The sequence below is a fragment of the Hypanus sabinus genome, chromosome 27 (genome assembly GCF_030144855.1).
Source record: "Hypanus sabinus isolate sHypSab1 chromosome 27, sHypSab1.hap1, whole genome shotgun sequence".
Taxonomy (NCBI): domain Eukaryota; kingdom Metazoa; phylum Chordata; class Chondrichthyes; order Myliobatiformes; family Dasyatidae; genus Hypanus; species Hypanus sabinus.
The window spans coordinates 33202421-33222864 of NC_082732.1; the positions used below are offsets into that span (position 1 = coordinate 33202421).

Here is a 20444-nt window from a genome sequence, read left to right on the forward strand (position 1 = left end):
GAATTCAGACACAGTAATAAACTGATAATGAAGCCTGAATTAAGTACCTTAGACTGTAAAAATGTATGTAATTTGTTTTCTCTATTTTGATTATTTTGCCATCATTTTCAGAAATGTTGATAAACTGCCACACCACATGTATGCTTTTAAAAATTAGTGTTATTCCAATATTTGAATTTGAACATGCAAGTGAAGTTCAGAGAATTAGTGTCATGTCACAGCTTTTTCTTAATGGTATGATCTGTGGAACTTATATTTTATTGCCAAATAAAATAGTGTTACATATAGTGCAAATTCAACATGGGCCAGTGCTGTCAGCAACTTCGCATTTTCCAGAATTGTTTCATCTAGACTTAAGCCCCACTCAGGACCCCTAGTATCAATACATTGACTCTTGCTACCCACTCCCTCTCCACTCAAATATCTCAAATTTATATTTCTCACTCCTTCATTATTCTCTCCCATTAACACTCTCCCATAATTAGCCAATTAATTCCAGCCTGCCTTTCTTAACTAACACCTTCCTCTAACTCCTGCCTCCACATAATTCCTCCATATAGATTATTATTGTCTTTTTGTATTGTTTCTTTGCATAGAAGCAAATATGTCTTGATTAAATTATGCAGGGCTTTCATGGGACTGCTTGAGCATTGTGTAGTCTTGATCTGATTAAACTTGACAAGAAGGTTATCCTGGTTAGGGAACTAGAACTAGAGGTTGATTTCTCAAGAGATATTGTTAGCTGTTAAGCACTGAGTTCAGAAGATTTTTATAAGTGTGGTGAATCTGTGGAAGTCTTAATCAGAAAGCCATGGAGACCAATTTACTTAATATGTTTATGAAACATTTCAGAACAGAGCATTAAGAGATATGCAGAAGGAGCAGGAATATTGGATCAAGTTACAGGATCATTCGCAATCATATTGAATACTGGGGCAGATTAAATAATTGACCATTCAGTCCTTTTAAGTTTATCTCTGCTTATCATTCCTTCACCTTGTTTAGACATACTTGCATACATTTTGGATTGGGTGTTCCTGAACTAGAGGTTTGCCATTTTAGAACATCCATCTTCCTCATATTCATGTGCCTATCTAGACATCTCTTAAAAGCCTCTAATGTATTTGCCTCTACCGCCGTACCAGGCCTTGCACATCCTCTTTGAAGCTATGCCCTCTCACCTATAATGCATGCCCTCTGGTATTCGACATTTCTACCCTGGGGAAAACAATATTCCCTGTCTACTCTATCATGCCTCTCATAAGCTTATAAACCTCTATCAGATCTTCCCCACAGTCTCTGCTGCTGCAAAGAAAACAACCCAAGTTTGTCCAATCTCTTGTGGTAGCACATGTCGTCTAAATCAGGGAGCATCCTGATAAACCTCTTCTGCACCCTCTCCAAAGCTTCAACATCCTTCCTCTAGTGAAGTGACCAGAAGTGTATGCAACTTTATTTGAGATGTCATGAGAATCAATGAATTGTAATTGTGGGTTGTATCACTTTGCTAAATTCATATTGTGGTAATATGAGATCTTGTTTTGAATGATGCAATTATAAATGGTGATTCATGTCTGAAAATTCATAGACCATTGCTCCTACATCATATCCTAAAACAAGCATTACACACAGCATTCTGATGACCTTGCGTCAATATGTTAGAGCTGACTGGTTTGTGACTATTTTAGCTTAACCTAATAGTTCCAGCACCTTTTATTTTAATGCATGTTTAACAAGCCCTTTTTATTTGTTGTCTTCTCTTCCGTCTCCTGGCCTGACCATTTCAAAAGTTTCCAAATATAGCTGAAATGGGATGACAAGTGACTTTTCTACCAGGAATTGGCAAGGGTTTATGGGGGGGGGGGTGTTGGTGAACGATTATTTGATAAATTTTGACCAATCCACAGTACCATTAGAAAAAATATGCCGTTAAATGAAGGATTTGATTGTTATATTAAATATTTCATTATTTAACTGTATAGCTCTTTGCTGCTTAATTCTTGTTAGAGCTTCTTCCTTCTGTGGGGGTGATTCCAGAAGTGCCAGGCACTAGTATAATCTTACCCTGTTTTATGTGTTGTTGGGCCAACACAATGATGGCCTGGCAGGGGCCTAGTCATGAACAATGGGACTTAAGCAGTGGAAGCACCTCTGCTACTGTCCGAGTTGATGTCAAGTGCAACATTGATCTTTTCCTGTATATTTTGAGTTGTATGCAATTAAGCTTGCAGCGCATCATAAAGGCTGGGTTAACATGTCTTGAGACCTGCCATCTCCTGCATATAATTACTATCAATGTTGGTTAAGTTACATACTGACTTTACCAAGTAAGCCATTTGGGGTAGTATATTTTTCAAAAGCATTTTAAGTTTTTTTGAAACAGGACATTGGTTTAAGAATTGTATTGGTACAAAGTTAACTTGTAGAAAGAATCAACAAAGTTAACTTATAGAAAACAATGCAGTGGTCTTGCACCCTCTCTAAATCAAAGCAAATAGAATTGAAATGATACAGGAAATGCATTTAAAGTCATTCAGTTAAATGTTTTATGGTGTGGAACGGTCACTGTGTAATTCAGTAAAATCCCATGCTGACAGACATGGCTGGGAAAAGAGACCTCCTGACTGAGCAGAGTCTGGTTTACTAATGGAAGGTTATTTGAGCTTTTTATAATTGTTATTTTGTACAGTGGTTACCAGCATAGCACCTGTTGGAATGCTTCAGCAGCAGTCATTGGTGTCATTCAGCCCCGAGGTATATTAGCCTCTTGCATTATTGACAGATATTACAAGCTCAAGATGTATTTTGGACGAGGCAGACAGTCTCATCTTGGAAAGAAAGACATGTATATAGAGGTTTTCAGGACATCCTGAAGTGTTTTGCAGCCATTGAGGAACTTTTTTAAAGAGTTGTCACTGATTAAGATAGGAAATGCACATTGGAAATGCCCATAGATAACAATGTAATTATGATTTGATAATTTATCTTTGAATTTATTGCAATGTGGTATAATATTGGCACTCTGCAAAATCTTGAAAGGGTTTTTGCTTTGGAATGGCCTGTTAGAAAGAGAACTTGGCGCAGTTTCCCCTATACCTTAAGTTACAGGCATAGGAGTCTATCCTGTCACTCAAATCAACCCCATGACCTCATTTATTTTCTTATAACTTATTCTTCTCTCATAAGTGTTTAATAGCACTACTCTAACCATCCCAAACTCCCAATCCCACTCCTAAATTTTGTTGTTTACACCTGCCATCTATTCTTTGGTAACAGTAAGTAGTTATTTAACCTAACAGATAGCACATCTTTTGGGCTGGTGGGCAGGAGGAAATGGAGAGCCGGGGGAAATTTACAGACTCGTAAACACCACACAGACAGTACAAGTGGTCAGAAATTAACCCTAATCACTGGAGCTGTGAGACAGCTGCACAACCAGCAGTGTTACTTCGCTGTCCACTTGACAAAAATCTAAATATAATCAACATTTTATATTATTATTTTCAATTAAAACACCAGCCCCTGACTTTCTACCTTTGAGGTTCATTGTTTTAACTGCAGCACTGCATTTTGCTTTCTGCTATTGCTTTCTCTTTTGCGCTTTTTCTGTGTATTTGTTTGGAATGAACTGTTTGGATGGCATGCAAAAACAAAGTATTCACTGTACCTCAGTACATGGAAGAGTTAAAAAAAATTGTATAGTAACAACTTTCCAACTTCCATCTTAAATACACTGCACCATAGTTTGTTCTTCAGAACTAACAATTGTATAACACCGTAGTAGTGTGAATCTTTTACATTTTCTGCCCTAAAAAGTCATTGTCTACTGCCCTCACAGTGTGGATATACAAAGCAATACAGCGAGTTAATCAATTTCTCAAAAATCACCTGAGACGGAAGCTTCCTTCAATGTTTTTAATGACATCTTGTGGAACTGGAGAAAATTAGGTAAAATGCATATTAAATTCAAGGCAAGATTGCGGCTCGCCTGAAAATACTAATACTGTTGATTATTCTCTTAGTCGGTGTTAACCAAGGTATTACAACTTTCCATCACTATGCCGTGTAAACAGAAGTAAATTTGTGGTGCAAAGAAATCTTAACGATAAATGATAAACATGATACTTCTTTAAAAATTTATCTACTAAATGTTTACCGATCTTAACAAAAACTTGAGGCTCACAAATGTGCTGTCTCAAGGACAAGGAAAGAAAGAATGGAGACAGATGTCTTTTCACTCTGTGCTTCAAAACAAAATCCAAATTAATCGGCACAGGAAATTTTTATATATTAAAAACTACTTGCATACTGGAAGTGATGTTCAACAAGCTGAACTGCATATAAGATGAGCTGCATCTCTAGAGGCCAGAGCACATTGGATATATTCAAGGTGGGGGCTGAAAATTTTTTTAAACCAAAAAGGAGATGATGGGTATTAGGAGACCCAAGATTGGTGGAATAAGTGCAATAGACTGAATGGCATTATTATTATCATTGTTATAATGTAAATTAGGAAATGCAAAACTAAATAAAAACTGTGTGAAATGGTAATAGAGATGCTAATTTATGGCCTCCAGGTAAAGACCAGCTTCATTTAAGTGAGTTATTCTAGGATTTCCATTTGTAATTTGGAGAGTTGTATTTCGTTGCTCATTGCTTTTTCTCTGTAAGTAGATAACCATTTGGCTGAATTTAATTAAAGTTTGAAGCTTAATCTTCCTTGATTGTGATGGTCAAAGTTGGCATTCTTTAAATGGCTCTAGGTCAAGCTATCTTGAGTTACCATGTTTAGACAATGTCAGCAACTTGTATTCTATTTTAAAAGTGGCTATATAGTGGCACAATTCGGGATCACTTTCTCTTGTGAAACAACAGCTGAGAGCTCTACAGCTGGAACTAAAATGCCCTTTGTGTTCAGTTTTAAAATATTTTTAAGAACTCTTTAATATTTTGCAACATCAAGACTTCTTTGAATTTAATCAGCTTGTAAATAAGGAGTATAATTTTGAGTTTTCTTGTGGTATGTTACCGGCCAAACATCATTTTGCCTCTCCCTCCTCTTCCCCCAATGTGTGCGTGCATGTCACTTGCACACCTTGCTCACCTCTCATGGAGGTGCTGATACTGCCGGTGAAGAGGTTCCTTCCATAGGCCAAAGTTGTTTGGTCAGTCAGGAACATTAGGTAACTGTTGAAATTTTTATACTAGGCAAGACAAGGGATGGTCACAATTTAGGCTTTATACCAATATATTCCACCAAACATTTTTGGACTAACTATTGTCTATCACTTTGCGCTGCTTCCAAAATCAACTAATTGTTGGAGATTGGTTCACCTGACCTACCTTAAGAATCAACTTTGCAGTACATTTTGGTTCATTACTATCTTTATGTGCAGCCATTGGTGAAGAGGAGTTGTAGTGTAACTGCCGTGCTGATTTTATTAAAACTATTGCTGCTTTGTGTTGCCAGCATTGTAAGAAGAAAATTCCACAAAGTTATTGCATCAATATTCCGTGGGTAGTGCTTTATAGATTGTTTTAAGGTAAATAGAAATATGTGCTGCATATTAAATTATGGGATGACTTCTAAGTATGTGCTAGCAGAAGATTTTTAAGAACAGTTTGGTAACTCAGTTGGTTACAGAATTTTAGGTTTTTTTTTTACTTTTGTATCAGATAATGACACATACAGTATTCAGTTGAATGCAAGATAGTTGTTATCTGAAAGCTTGGCCTGCCAATTTTTTCCCCCTCAATCCCATTCCCTATCTCAAGATTTAGGGATAACCTGCAACACTATATACAAGTTGAACTGACTTGTTATAATGCTCCTATATTTGGAACTGTCTGGCATTTGTATTCAGGTTAAATATCACATTAAGGTTACCACATGAGAAGTGTGCTGAAAATCAAGTTTTTGATTAACATTTTGTAATTTCTTCAGATGGGGTTGTTATTCATTGTAGAAATGTAGTCAGCAAGCCTGCACAGATCAATTTCTGCAGTATTGCAGCTGAGTTGGAGTCCCTGCATTCTTTACTTGCTGCAGCAATGAAATAAATGTTTATCTATCTTGACAGCTGAGAATCACCGTCTGGTCGTTGTGCACCAAATCTGTATCTTATATCAAGTATCCCAAAGCTTGTCAGCATGGTAAGTGGAGGAACAATGTTGGTTCAAAGGATGACATAAGAAGTGTTAATCTTGTGGAATTAAGGACAAATGTAAACACTTCATAGTTTGTATATACTTTAGTCCAGGATGTATTTATGATATTTTTTATTATTTGTTGGGCCTTTCCTAATCCCATTTAGTGTATGAAGGTTGGCTATTTGTTCATTATTCTGTCAGGAAGTTCTGGAATTGTACTGTAGATGTTAGAGAAAGTGAAATATAAAAGAACTTCTTGGAGAATCCTTGTGTGCATATTCAAAGTGGGTATAAAGGACACTTCAAATGAATTGTACTGTATTTTTTTTCCACCATGCAACTTTTGATCTTGAACAGGCTGCTTTCTTAAGATGAGTTTCCTCAGGAGGAATGATTGAATATCTACCTGTTTGGACCACTGCATGTCTGTCTTAGAGGTTATAGTAATGTGGAATTGAAGGAACAGGGAGAAAGAAAGAATCAACACATTCCAATTGGCTGAGGAGGAAAAATAAGCAAAATCAAGATTAATTAACCTAACTGTACATTGGATTTCTTACCATCACTGCTTACTTTCAGCTGAAACCAATCATTCTTTGGTCTGCTATCTGACCGGAGAGTAATTGTAAAATACCAACCTTTACCACCAGGTGACTGTAAATTCAGACCGAATATCTTCAGCTTTGAATGGTTAGGTAGCAGTGAAACCAGCCACTTGGTCCAACCATCCTGCCATTTATGCTCCTGATAACTATATCAGTATATTATTCTCTTCCTTTCTGCTTCAAGTTCTTGGGTTACATTTTAATGTTTCTAGACTATCACCTCAAGTATTCCATGTCAAAGAGTATTCAGTATTCTTGACTTTCAGGCAGAAGTTTCTCCTGGATTCCTTTGTGACTGTTGTATTTAAGGTCTGTACTCTGATCACATCATGTAACATCATCTTTCCAAGTACTCCACCAAGCCTTTGAGTTTTAGAGTAGGTTTGGATAACCTTAAGGAAACCGTCAACTTGTCAACAAAGAAGATTGATAATGTGCTGTTTAAGAACGAACATAGTTATTACCTCTTTAGGAAAAATCACATGTATGTTAACATCCACAGGTTTTTGACAAATTCTCAGAAGACAAATATTTTTGTTTTCTATTTGAACCTCTGTAATTTATAACAATGAGGAATAGATTTTTGCATTGCCATAGTTTGAAACTTCAAGTCATGTTAATTTGAGTAAGTCCAAAAAGAATTTAAAAATACAAGCTTGAAGTAATTTTCAGGTATCAACTATAGTTTGTTAGCTAAACTGATCTGTGATGCTGTTGACGCATGATAATTGGATTTGGAATCCCAGAACTAGGGTACAGAGCTGAGTAGGGATGATACCCAAGAATAAATGTGAATAATTTGCCTAACTGGCAGGTACCCAGTTTGACGCTCTTCTGGGAAGACCGTATAATCTCAGGAACATGCACCTGGAAATGCCCGGTTGACTTTCTGGACTAATGTAAAGTAGTCTCTGAATGCTATTGTGTTGAATTCTTTTTGGTATGTGAAGGGATGTATCTTGCATTTGCATAATATTGAGTTTATAAACACTTGTTTTAAATGATATTAAAAGTTATTTTAAAAGCTGTGATTAAAACATTCAGTTCTAACAAAGCTTTAGTGTAATTATATCAAATAATGGTGATTGGGTTTTAGGAATTTTGTGCATGTAATTGCATAAAACCTCAAGATTTTGACAATCTAATAAAAGGCATGCATTAAATTCTTGTTTTTGACCTTCAGGGGTGGATTTCACTAAGGATGGCCGCTACATGGCACTGGCCGAGAGAAGGGACTGCAAGGATTACATCAGTATCTTTGTGTGCAGTGAGTTGCAGCTGCTGAGGGTAATTAACTTCATTTATAAAAGCAAACACATTATTCCTTATTAAGAGATGTATGACCCAGTGCTAATTTTTGCATCTTGTGCACTGTTCTGGACCTATCAGGTAAAATTGTTCCAGGTTTTAAGTTCAAATTTTCTACACTTATAAAATTGAAATTTTTCCAAGTGCAAGATCATTGGCAACTGGAAGAAAAGTGTTTTCTAAAAAAAAGTCCATTAAGGTAAACGTTAGTAGTGCTAGAAAATAGAATATCTTTCTTTTTGTGACTTTTAGCCAGACCATAGTCATGGAGTTTGAATTGTGTACAGACAGACTAAGTAGGAGTGACACTGTTATTCCTCATACTCCAAATAAATCAAATCGTATTGTGCTGGTAGCAAGTTTCTGATTAATGCCTTTCAGCAATCTGAATTTTGTTACTATCCCATACTTAAACTCTGGAACAATCTAAGTTTCTACCTTAATCTGGATTGAATTTTTAGATTTAAGCTATTATGTAATTTGCCACATAATGGAGCAATTCAGTTGTCTGCACCACTTTCCTATGCTGCACCTCCCAGCAGCTTCATTTCACAAATAGTAAAATAATGGGATCTGAATATAACATAATTCTGGCATTACCACCTTGTATTTCTGTAAATGGTATTAAGTAAATATCTGTTTAAAGTCAGCTTTACTGAAATTAATGTGGTAAATGCCTTCACTTTTATCATTAAACTTTTGTGTGTAATTTCAGCATTTTGAAACTGAGACTCAGGACCTAGCTGGTATTGAATTTTCACCGAATGGCTGTGTGTTGGCAGTCTGGGATTCCTGTTTGGAAGTGAGTAACTCCTCTGAGGGGTGAAGGGTTGCCGCTAGAATATTTGATAACTGTCAAATAGCATGAAACATCACTGCCCTTAAAATAACTAAATGTTTTGAAGTAAGTCAACAGGAAATGGTTAACATGGAGTTCTTGGCCTTTTAATAGAACAGAATTTCAAATGTTAAAATCACACCAACATGTGGTCCATTTGACCATAAGACATACAGCAGAATTATGTCATTCAGTCAATTGAGTCTGATCTGGCATTCAATCATGGCTGATTATCTTCATTCCCACCCCGTTCTCCTGCCTTTTATGCATAATCTTTGATGCCCTTACTAGTCAAGAATCTATCAATCTCCACTTCAGATATACCCAATAACTTGACCTCCACAGCTGTCTGGCAATTAATTCCACAGATTCACCACCCTCTGGCTTAATAAACTTCTCCTCATCTCTGTTTTAGAGAGCCATCTTTCTATTCGAGGGCTGTGCCCTCTGGTCCTAGACACTCTCACTATTAGAAATATCCTGTCCATGTCCAGTCTAGCCCAGCCTTTAATATTCAGTGGGTTTCAGGCAAATCCTCTTATCCTTCTAAACTCCAAAGAATACAGGCCCAGAGCCATCAAATGCAAAATGGGAGAGCTTGCATTTAGATACCCTCAGTATCAGACCTGATTCAATGACAGCACACTTACCTCTGAAAAAGCAGATTATGGGTATCGTCACTGTACTGAGACATAGAACAAAAGGTATGTCAATGCTTCTAAGTGGACGCTAGTGGCTACTATTGAAGAAAAAGAAGTTCTGATGTTTTTATCAAAGTTTATCCCTTCAAATAAAATAATTTTTAAACCCACTTCCAAATAACTTAGCTTGCTTTTTGATGGAACTTTTTGAAATTGTCTGATACATCGGTGATATTAGCTTTCAAAGAATTTCATTGGCTTTGTAATATTAGCATTGTCAATGATCCCTGCCATCTGACAATCAGGCAGGAGGTACTGTAGCATTAGATTGTTAGAAATAGCTTCCTCCTCCAGGTCATGAATCTACAGAACTCCCTGGCACCATCCACGTCTCATCATGTATGAAAAGGCAGTAGCATATACTGTTGACTGTTAGACTGGTGTCATAAATGCATTTTATTATTTGTTAATTTATTTGTTGTAATATTATCTTTGTGTGTGTTATATATACTGTGTTGTGCACTTGGTCCAGAGGAATGTTGTTTCATTTGGCGCCGTAATGCAAGTTCAAAGTAAATGTATTATCAAAGTATATACAGTGGCATGCAAAAGTTTGGGCACCCCGATCAAAATTTCTGTTACTGTGAATAGTTAAGTGAGTAGAAGACGAACTGATCGCCAGAAGTCATAGAGTTAAAGATGAAACATTATTTTCAACAGTTTAAGCAAGATTAGTGTTTTGTACGATTTTAGAGTGGGGAAAAAAGGAAAGGACCACCATGCAAAAGTTTGGGCACCCCAAGAGATTTGAGCTCTCAGATAACTTTTACCAAGGTCTCATAACTTAATTAGCTTGTTAGGGCTATGGCTTGTTCACAATCATCAGGAAAGGCCAGGTGATGCAAATTTCAAAGCTTTATAAATACCCTGACTCCTCAAACCTTGTCCCAACAATCAGCAGCCATGGGTTCCTGTAAACAGCTGCCTAGCACTCTGAAAATTAAAATAAATGATGCCCACAAAGCAGGAGAAGGCTATAAGAAGATAGCAAAGTGTTTTCAGGTAGCCATTTCCTCAGTTCGTAATGTAATTAAGAAATAGCAGTTAACAGGAACAGTGGAAGTCAAGTTGAGGTCTGGAAGACTAAAAGAACTTTCCGAGAGAACTGCTTGTAGGATTCCTCGAAAGGCAAATCAAAACCCCTGTTTGACTGCAAAAGACCTTCAGGAAGGTTTAGCAGACTCTGGAGTGGTGGTGCACTGTTCTATTGTGCAGCGACACCTACACAAACGTGACCTTCATGGAAGAGTCATCAGAAGAAAACCTTTCCTGTGTCCTCACCAAAAAATTCATCATCAGAAGTTTGCAAAGGAACATCTAAACAAGCCTGATGCATTTTGGAAACAAATCCTGTGGATGATGAAGTTAAAATAGAACTCTGGCCGCAATGAGCAAAGGTATGTTTGGAGAAAAAAGGGTGCAGAATTTCATGAAAAGAACATGTTAAGCACAGGAGTGAATCAATCATGCTTTGGGCTTGTGTTGCAGCCAGTGGTACGGGGAACATTTCACTGGTAGAGGGGAGAATGAATTCAATTAAATACCAGCAAATTAAAGAGGATGGCTTCTACAACAGGATAATGATCCTAATCACACCTCAAAATCCACAATGGGCTACCTCAAGAGGTGCAAGCTGAAGGTTTTGCCATGGCCCTCACAGTCCTCCGACCTAAACATCATGGAAAATCTGTATATAGACCTCAAAAGAGCAGTGCATGCAAGATGGCCCAAGAATCTCACAGAACTTGAAGCCTTTTGCAAGGAAGAATGGCGAAAATCCCCCAAACAAGAATTGAAAGACTCTTAGCTGGCTACAGAAAGCATTTACAAGCTGTGATACTTGCCAAAGTGGGTATTACTAAGTACTGACTACAGGATGCCCAAACTTTTTGCTTCAGAACCATTTCCTTTTTTGTTATTTTGAAACTGTAAAGGATGGAAAAAAAAGTATTCTCGCTTAAATTATTAAAGAAATGTATCATCTTTAACTTTATGCCTTTATGCCTTTATGCCTGGTCATCTTTTACTCGCTTAGCTATTCACAGTAACAGAAATTTTGACCGGGGTGCCCAAACTTTTGCACGTCACTTTACATGTCACCATGTACAACCCTGAGATTCATTTTCTTAGGGCATACTCAATAAATCCATAATAGAGTAATAACCATTATAGAATCAATAAAGACCACACCAATCTAGGCGTTCAACTCATGTTCAAAAGATAAACTGTGCAAGTACAAAAACTAAATAAGTACTGTAATAAATATTGGGAACATGAGATGAAGGGTCCTAGAAAGTGAGTCCACAGGTTGCAAGGACATTCAGTAATGGGTAGAGTGAAGTTGTACGGTTGATGACAATAAACTTAAACTTGAATTTGAATTGGCTGTAAAATGGTTTGAATGTACTGAAGTTCTAAAATATGGCGGAGAGATGCAAGATTGTTTTTACTTAAACATTAATAACAAAGTGTAGGAATTGGCAGAAAGAACACACGTTTCTGAGTACTGACTACCCCTCTGCCACTCTCGTCTCTTAAATGAAATTCCTTTTGATGTCTTACACACTTTGATATATAGACACATTTGCCACCCTCAGTACTAAGTAAGGTCTTTTTTTTTGTCCTTCCAGTATAAAGTCCTTTTATACTCATTGGATGGGCGCTTGCTATCCACATACAGTGCATACCAGTGGTCTCTTGGTGTGAAATCTGTTGCATGGAGTCCGAGCAGCCAGTTTCTGGCCATTGGCAGCTATGATGAAAAGGTAAGAGATGTGAAATAGAAAGTTAATAGCCTGCTAACAAATCTTGTCAGAAATTGGTGAAAACAAGTAAAGGTCAACAAACATTTTCAGAGAGAACTCTTTGTGGTAATATTTCCTTCGTTGTGTGTGAGTTTTATGTACTGTGTTAATGCACCTTAGTCCAAAGGAATGTTGTTTCATTTGACGGTATATATGTAGTTCAAAGGAAAATGATCAAAGTACAGATACGTCACCATATAACAAACCCACCCATTGGACTTCACAAGGGACGTAATGAATCAGAAATTGATGCAGAACCAAATGTTATTTGGGACTATAGCTTTAAGAAGTGTTGCTGAAAGCTTTGACAACAACATGACTTTTTAGCAAAGTCTTGGAGAGGTGGAAAGGTTTATGGATAGAAATTGCAGAACATTTGGCTTAGATGGATTATGATGGGAAATCATAATCAAAATTTATACACTAAAGCAAAGTATGCTGCAAGAGTTACGGAGGGAGAGGTGGAAAAAAGCTAGTTACCAAGTTTGCAGATGATACGAAGATTGGTGAAGGGGGCAGGTAGTGTTGAGGAAACATGTAGGATGCAGAAGCAAATGAAATACAATGTTGGAAAATGTATGGTCATCCACTTTGGTAGTAGGAATAAATGTGGAGACTATTTTCTAAACGGGGAGAAACTCCAAAAATCTGAGATGCAAAGGAGAACACCCTAAAGGTTCATTTGCAGGTTGAGTCGGTGCTGAGGAAAGCAAATGCCATGTTAGCATTCATATTGAGAGGTCTAGAATACAAGAGCAAGGATGTGATGCTGAGGCTTTATAAGACACTGGTGAGGCTTCACCTTGAATATTGTGAACAGTTTTGTCCAACTTTTTCTAAGATAAAGAGCCCCTCTTTTGAGAATTTTTGACTTTAATCATTTTGAAATATTCTATGTGAATTTTGTTATTGAAGGAAATTTTAATTATAATGATCTAACAATGAATTAGGTGAGAATTTTAAATCATGTGACCTGGAGAATGATTGTGGAATTGGAACATCTTCCAACTATCAAAGATTCTAAAAGTGTAAGTAAGTGGTTCTTTCTAAATTAGGGTGGGAGTGGGTTATTTGAAATGAAAGGACAATGTTTGAGTTTAAAAAGATGCTGCTTTTGTATGTTTGAACAATTTTCTACAGATACTCCTGTGTTTTAGTGGTACTCTAGCATTATAAATGTTAAGTGGTTGAGCATTAAACTAAATCCCATATGCCTGTTCAAGAGACCTTAAATATTCCCTGACACTTTCAAAATAAGAGAAAGAAGTTCTTTGGTTAATTTGTTTAAAGTTTATTCCACAGCCAAAATCACCAGAAAATAAATTATCGATAATGTAGAATGATAACTGGACTTGGCAACATCATTACAATTCATTAGATCTTATTGAGAACTTTAAGATGCTTGATATTCAAGTAATTAGTATCTATCAGTCCATGAAGGTAATTTGTGATGAATGTTAACTAGAGTTTAAGTTCTGTAACAAATAACTAACATAGCCAAATTGTTACTGAAATATTTGTAAGTTGGAGAGGTAATTATTCCAGTACTAGACTGTATTGCATTATAGTCCATCTGAATAAGTAGACAAGATCAGCAATCAGAATGGTGAAAGTCAAATGTGTACAAATGTTCATTTGCTTCCTTATGCAATTGAGACTTACTTCCATGTTCTAAGTCTGCTTTTTTCATGGTTCGGAATGATGGGGGGAAAAAAACAACGTATTTAGGTCAGTGTGTGGAACAATGTTAGAAAACATAGACTACCTTTTCCACAGAAGTATGGGAGATGCTGTTTTGAATGTCTCCCACTCTGGGTGAAATGGCAAAATTTTAAATCACTATATTAACCAAAACAGGCAACTCTGTACAAAAGAAGATAATTTGGAATCTGAAGCTGTAATTGGCTAAGTACTGGAATACCACATCCTTGCATGACCATGGGCATGACAGTCTCCATGCTTACTCCAACTGCTTGGTAACCTCTGTGTATGTTGTACTTTCTTAGTTATCTTCAGTTGCAGGTAAGAAAAGCAAGCATAAGAAATTTTTGCTGTGGCAGTTTCTAACTCCAACCCCCATCCCTCTGCTTATAGGTTATATATAAGGAGGTTGAAAGTCGCCCAGACATTGCTGCTGGGGCTTTGTTACTTCCTCCACTTGCAACTGGAGCAAGTTCCTTGTTCAGCTCAGAAAGTAAATGTAAGTAATAGTACATCTTTAATTTATTTTTAAGTTTGTGGAGATGGTTTTGGGGACAGAGATGGGAGGTACAGGTCAGTTTAGGGTCAAAGATGTGGGGAGGTTAGAAGTCATACCTTTGCTCCAAGCTCCCATGTTTGAAGTCCAGCAATGTGTACAGGTGATGAAGGACATCTGGAGTCTCAGCCTCCACTACATAATGGAAGGCCAGCTACGTGGGCTGGTGCTGAAGGACATCTGTGGTTGGTGGGTTCTCGGATATCTGTACAAGCAGGAGGCACAAGGGCCAGTCCGTTGGCGAGCCTGTAGTTTGGGGTCCTGCCATCAGCTAGTCCAGCAGTCGATACCAAAGATCGTAGCCTAAAGGTCAATCGTAATTCAAACCCTGATAGCTGAAGCCTTGAGCCCTGACAAGTTGGAGGACTGCCCAAGTGTGTTGATGGGAGGAGAGGAAAGGGGCTTGTTTTGTTATGTTGCTTGTTGTGTTCTGTGTTGTTCTGCTGAGCACTGTACAGGTGCTTAGTTGGTGCCAGGTGTAGTGACATTTGTGGGCAGCTTTAGGTCATTGATGCAAATGTTCGCATTTTGACGTACATGTGATAAATAAATCTGAATCTTTTCTATTTTCATCATTAGTGTGTTACCCATGAAATGTTAATTGTTACTATTTCTTCACACTACCTACTCTGAAAGGAAGTGTATAGAAATTTCTCCATGAGAGCATAGTTTTGTGGCGACCCATTTCCTGGCACATCCGAACCGGCTCACAATTAGATAGCCAACGGGGGTTTGCGAGCACAGAGCTTTGGAGGTTGAGGGAGGCTTAAAAGTGAGGCTGAGGATTTCGAATAAAGTTTTTTCCTTCGACTGCAGTTACCGACTCCGTGTCTTAATTTTAGCGCTGCGTGTAGCACACCGCTACAATTGGTGACCCCGACGGTCCAAACGATTTTTGGACCAGAAATGACCGATGCCGCCTCTGTTCATGCGGTTTCGTTGAAACTGCCGGGTTTCTGGACACAGCGACCGAACCTATGGTTCCAGCAAGCCGAAGCCCAATTCCACGTTCGTGCTGGATGTTGGGGGGAAAGAGGTTTTCACGGTGGACCGCCTCAAACTGGCCCATGTGGACCTGGCACAACCGGCTGAGTTTCCGGCACCTCGGCGCAGAGGCCGACCTCCCAAGCAGGTTCTGGGGTGGGGGGGGGGGGTGGGTTATGTGGCGACCCATTTCCTGGCACATCTGAACCGGCTCACAATTAGATAGCCTATGGGGATTTGCGAGCACAGAGCTTTGGAGCCTCTGCGCCACGGGGGGCAGGTTGAGGGAGGCTTAAAAGTGAGGCTGAGGATTTTGAATAAAGTTTTTTCCTTCGACTGCAGTTACCGACTCCGTGTCGTAATTTTAGCGCTGCGTGTAGCACACTGCTACAGTTTGTTGATTTAGCAGATGGGAAATTGCACTTGGTACATTGAACCTGATCTGTTCAGGCCCAGAATTTGTTATTCTATTTATGGCAGATAGCAAAAACCCTACTTCATCTCTCTAATCTCCACCAGTTAGCCCAGGAGGCTGTGATTTTATTGGAGCATTCCTATTGATTGCTCAGTTCATTCAACACAATGAAGAAGTTGATTCAGCAAGCTTCCAATTGCTTGGGCTCAGCTTCGCACTTACTTTGCAGAGAGCCATTGCCTCTATAGATGTGACTCAACCAGCTGAGTTCTTCCAACAGTTTGTTTCTTACTTGAGATTCCAGCATCTGTAATCCTATTTATTTTGACCCACTTTCTGTGCCTTGTCTTTAGCTGTAAAGTTGTTAAATTGGTCTGCAGTTTTAAACTTGTAAATATAGCAATGAAGTTTTTTCTCTTTGATTTTCTGACAGAAGGTCAAGTAAATTAAGTAAATGCGTTAAAACGTTATTCCCTTTCCACACTTGCTTGCACTCCAACAGAATCTTGTAGAGCAATTTAAACTAAATTTAGTTTCTCTTCTAAGCACTGTTGTGAGGTAAAACGGAATATGTACAGTATGTGAAAGTGGATATACAATCCTAGAATGTATCTGATTTTTAGATAATCACAGCCCACCAGCTGTTACTTCACACAATTTCATAACCATATTCAGCCCACACAATCTTTATTTGGAAGAACAGAAGCTTGGTGAATTGATTTTTTTTCGAGTGTTCTTCCTTTTTTGACATGTAAATCTGCATCAAACAAATAAACTCCTTTGCCTGCAGGTTGTTATAACAGTTAAACCCTTCTCAAATTCTATTGCCTCTAAATAAGGAGGCCTTTGTGAATATGTGACCCAAGTAAAAGTATGACTGTTAGTATAGGATACCCAATTCTTTTCTCTTGAGGATCATTTTGTCATAATAAATCACTGTTCCACAGTTAATTTGTACATTCAGCAAATGACCAGACTTGAAGGACCAAAACAAGCTTGTTCAAACTTGCATACTGAAAGCCATTTTCAGGTTTGAGTGCAGAATTAGTAGATTGAAGGGCCTGTTTCTGTGCAGTATGTCACTCTGATTGGTATTTCTGAGTGCATGATACTGTTGTACAGAGCCCATTGTTCATGTGCGATAAAATCATGTATCCTCAGACATAAGGGTTAATTTTTCACCTTTGGACACCTCAACCTCCTACTGAGTTCTCCACCTTCTCACTTACTAATGCTGAAGCTCTCAGCTCCCTTTTGTATTATCCATGCAGTTCAAATCTCATTGTCTTTTTCAAATCTCCCCAATTCGAACACTAGCATTCTTTTGAGTATTTACTTCCCAGAATAGCTGGGGTAACAGAAATTTTTAAGCTCGTGGGAAGTAAAATATCCAAGACAGATTTGTTTCATGAGAAGACAGTAGAAATGCTGTTACTTTAGTACTTCAAAAGATCCCAAAACGAAACTTCACTTTTCCTGTGGTAATTTGCGGGGCTCATTGTCATATTTAGTTAAACACTACATTTATCTTTCTCTTACTGATTCTTTCTTTTCAGATGAGATTTGCCAGCCTCCAGTTCAAGTCCCAATAGTGAAGCCTGAACCAGATCGCGCAAATCCTAAATTGGGTGTTGGGATGATTGCTTTCAGTCCCGACAACCGTTTCTTGGCAACCAGAAATGGTATGTTAGTAGGAGCAATATGTGGTGGGTTAAAAATCATTTTAGTAGACTTTAAGACTTGATCTGCAATTAGGAATGGCAGTTTGAATTGGTGTGCATATTTAGTTTTCTAAATTGTGTTTGCAATTAGCAGTATATGGATGGAGGCAGGCACCTCTAGCAAGAGAAAAGGCTTAAGTGAAAATGCCCTTGAAGTCTTCTGTCATTTTATTTTAGTGTTTGTTCACTACTGTGCTTGAAGCTGCCTCTGTAGCTTTTTTCCTAAGCAGTCTGTGCCTTTGTTTGGAATAATACCAAGGGAGTTAATTTGCTGTACATTTTTTTGCTGGACTGAATTGTTCCCTGCTGCAGAACTTTTGTTAAGTTTAATTTTTGAGAATTGTGTCATTTATTGTGGTCAACACACTCACCATATGATGTAAAATATCTCTACACAGGAAACAATGCTTTCAGTTATGTTTTATATGAAACAACAGTTGTTTTTGTTTTACTGTGCATTTGATTAACTCTTGGCTAGAAGATGTGTTAAATTCTGGAACTTTTAACATTTTCATTCCTTAACATAATCAGCAGTCAATGTAGCAAGCATTTTTGGATGCTCAACTACAGCTTTGGCAAAATGTATTCCTTAGAATTCCTCCCTTTATAAATGACTGCATTTAATATTTATTCAGTATGGTTGATAATAGGACATTTTTAATGTACTTTTGTTTACCACTTTCTTTGTAGGCTAACTTCAAAAGAATCATTGGAATCTTGACAATCCTTGTTTGTAATATTATGTTCCCTTTTCTATTAATTATAACAAATAACAGGATAGTTCACTTATCCCTTTTTCTCCTGTACAAGATAACATGCCAAATACTGTGTGGATATGGGATGCTCAGAGACTGAAGCAGTTTGTGGTTTTGGAGCAAATATCTGCTGTCAGGTCCTTCCAGTGGGACCCACGTAGAGCCCGGTTGGCCATCTGTACTGGCAGCAACAAGGTTTACCTGTGGTCTCCTGCAGGGTGTCTATCTGTGGAAGTACCAGCTGAAGGTAAAGATAGAGGAACTGAAGAGTCTAAAGACCTCTGAATGTATATTTTGTGCTTTCTTAACTAATACTACTTTTCTCTTGATATCTTTCTAAAATCTGAACTCTTTCTGCAGGAGATTTCCAGGTTTTATCACTGCAATGGCATCCCAGTGGAGACTCCTTAATTCTAATGAGTAAGGATCAAATGTGTGTGTGTTATCTGGAACCTGCAGATGAAAGTTAACAATATGCTCCTAAGAAATGAAAGTACAAGTTTACACTGGTTCTGCCATGTGTCAAGTGCATTGCGGACCCTGAAACTCTTCTTCTTATGAAATGGAAATTAAAATGTGAAAAATATACTTACTATTTTTAGGTACCAAAGCTATTTTTAAAAAATAATATTACATATTCTATGAATCAGCGAATCTCAAATCTTGACTGCAATCTTTTTCTGTTTGACATTGGTTCCTTGTAAATTGGTCAACGTTTCCCTCACTGATTATTCACTCAGTTATCCTTGGAAAGTTGTCTGCTTATTAATTGAAGAAAAGATGAAGTTGCTTGAAAAAAACTCCCAAATTGTGTAATGTTGAAAATTCACAACAAAAAATTTGGGTTTTGTTATAAAGATCAGTCAAATCTTTAATTGATCTTGGCACATCTCATGCAAGTGAAAGGCACTATGTAAATATGACTCTTCAAACAGGAGAGTTGTATATAGCTTCTCAAAGATGTAAACATCATTTATGGGTGTTTTAGGCAACTATCAATGTAAAATTATAGATCTTTGTTTCATTCATTGAAATATGGCTTCATTTGTCTCAGGGCTGCAGCTAGACATTTTGCCATGTGCCATGACATTGTTTTAAAAACTATTGATTATTTTGATTATGCATATTGTAAACCTTGATTGTGCAATTTCACTGTCTTAAGTTACTCATTCTTATGAACGAAGTGACTTAAAATTGTTGTTTCATTCTAAGCTGCTGTAATGTTGAATTAATGTTAAGCTATCATGGAAACAGGCAGCACAGAAGGCAATTTTGTTCCATTGTACTGAATAGAGTATATTCTGCTGCATCCTAACTGAATGGTGGAGACCAATAGTACAGTGCCTGAAAAATGTTTTATTCATTGATCCAAGAGGAATGCTCTGATTTAAGTTTAAAAAAAGTAAAAGCTTAGTTCATATTGAAATTCCAAGAACTGACTTCACCCTACTGCTTTTCTACTTAATTTTAATACATTATTTAACTAATCTATATATATTTTCTAGAGTTTAATGCTGTTAGCTATCATATGTTGTGCAGTTAAGTTTGATTTCTGCACAAGCTTCACAGATTTGTAAACTAGTTTACTGTTAAAGTCTTTGCATGGCATAAAAAAATTAGCCATGAAACAAATTGGTATGTCTGTCTTCTATTTGTTGTGTATATAAAGATCAATTAATGACATATTGTGGAATCATTCACTCTGTAAATTTTTGTAGAATGTGATTTAAATAAAATTTACATTTGTCCATCATTATGCAAGATTATAAAATTATTTAGCCTATTGATGAAGGTTTGGAATTATACTAGAGTTTAAGGGAGTAGTATAAATGTTAATTTAAGCTTTTAATCTAAGGTGGTTTGAATCATTCCCAGTTGCATCTCTCAAACTGTTCAATGATTCAGA

At 37.4% G+C, this 20444-nt stretch overlaps 1 protein-coding gene across 1 annotated transcript in view; it reads left to right on the top strand.

The window, feature by feature from the left end:
• The window catches only part of wrap73 (WD repeat containing, antisense to TP73), a 33944-nt gene extending 13653 nt beyond the window's left edge, over positions 1-20291 (top strand). Inside the window, exons 4-12 of the mRNA XM_059952176.1 lie at positions 6081-6153; positions 7939-8042; positions 8779-8865; positions 12233-12367; positions 13357-13434; positions 14501-14606; positions 17619-17744; positions 18594-18785; positions 18899-20291. Of these exons, the coding sequence (XP_059808159.1) occupies positions 6081-6153; positions 7939-8042; positions 8779-8865; positions 12233-12367; positions 13357-13434; positions 14501-14606; positions 17619-17744; positions 18594-18785; positions 18899-19008 (1011 nt within the window). The 3' untranslated portion in view covers positions 19009-20291. The remainder of the gene's footprint in view (positions 1-6080; positions 6154-7938; positions 8043-8778; positions 8866-12232; positions 12368-13356; positions 13435-14500; positions 14607-17618; positions 17745-18593; positions 18786-18898) is intronic.
• Positions 20292-20444: the final 153 nt, after the last annotated feature.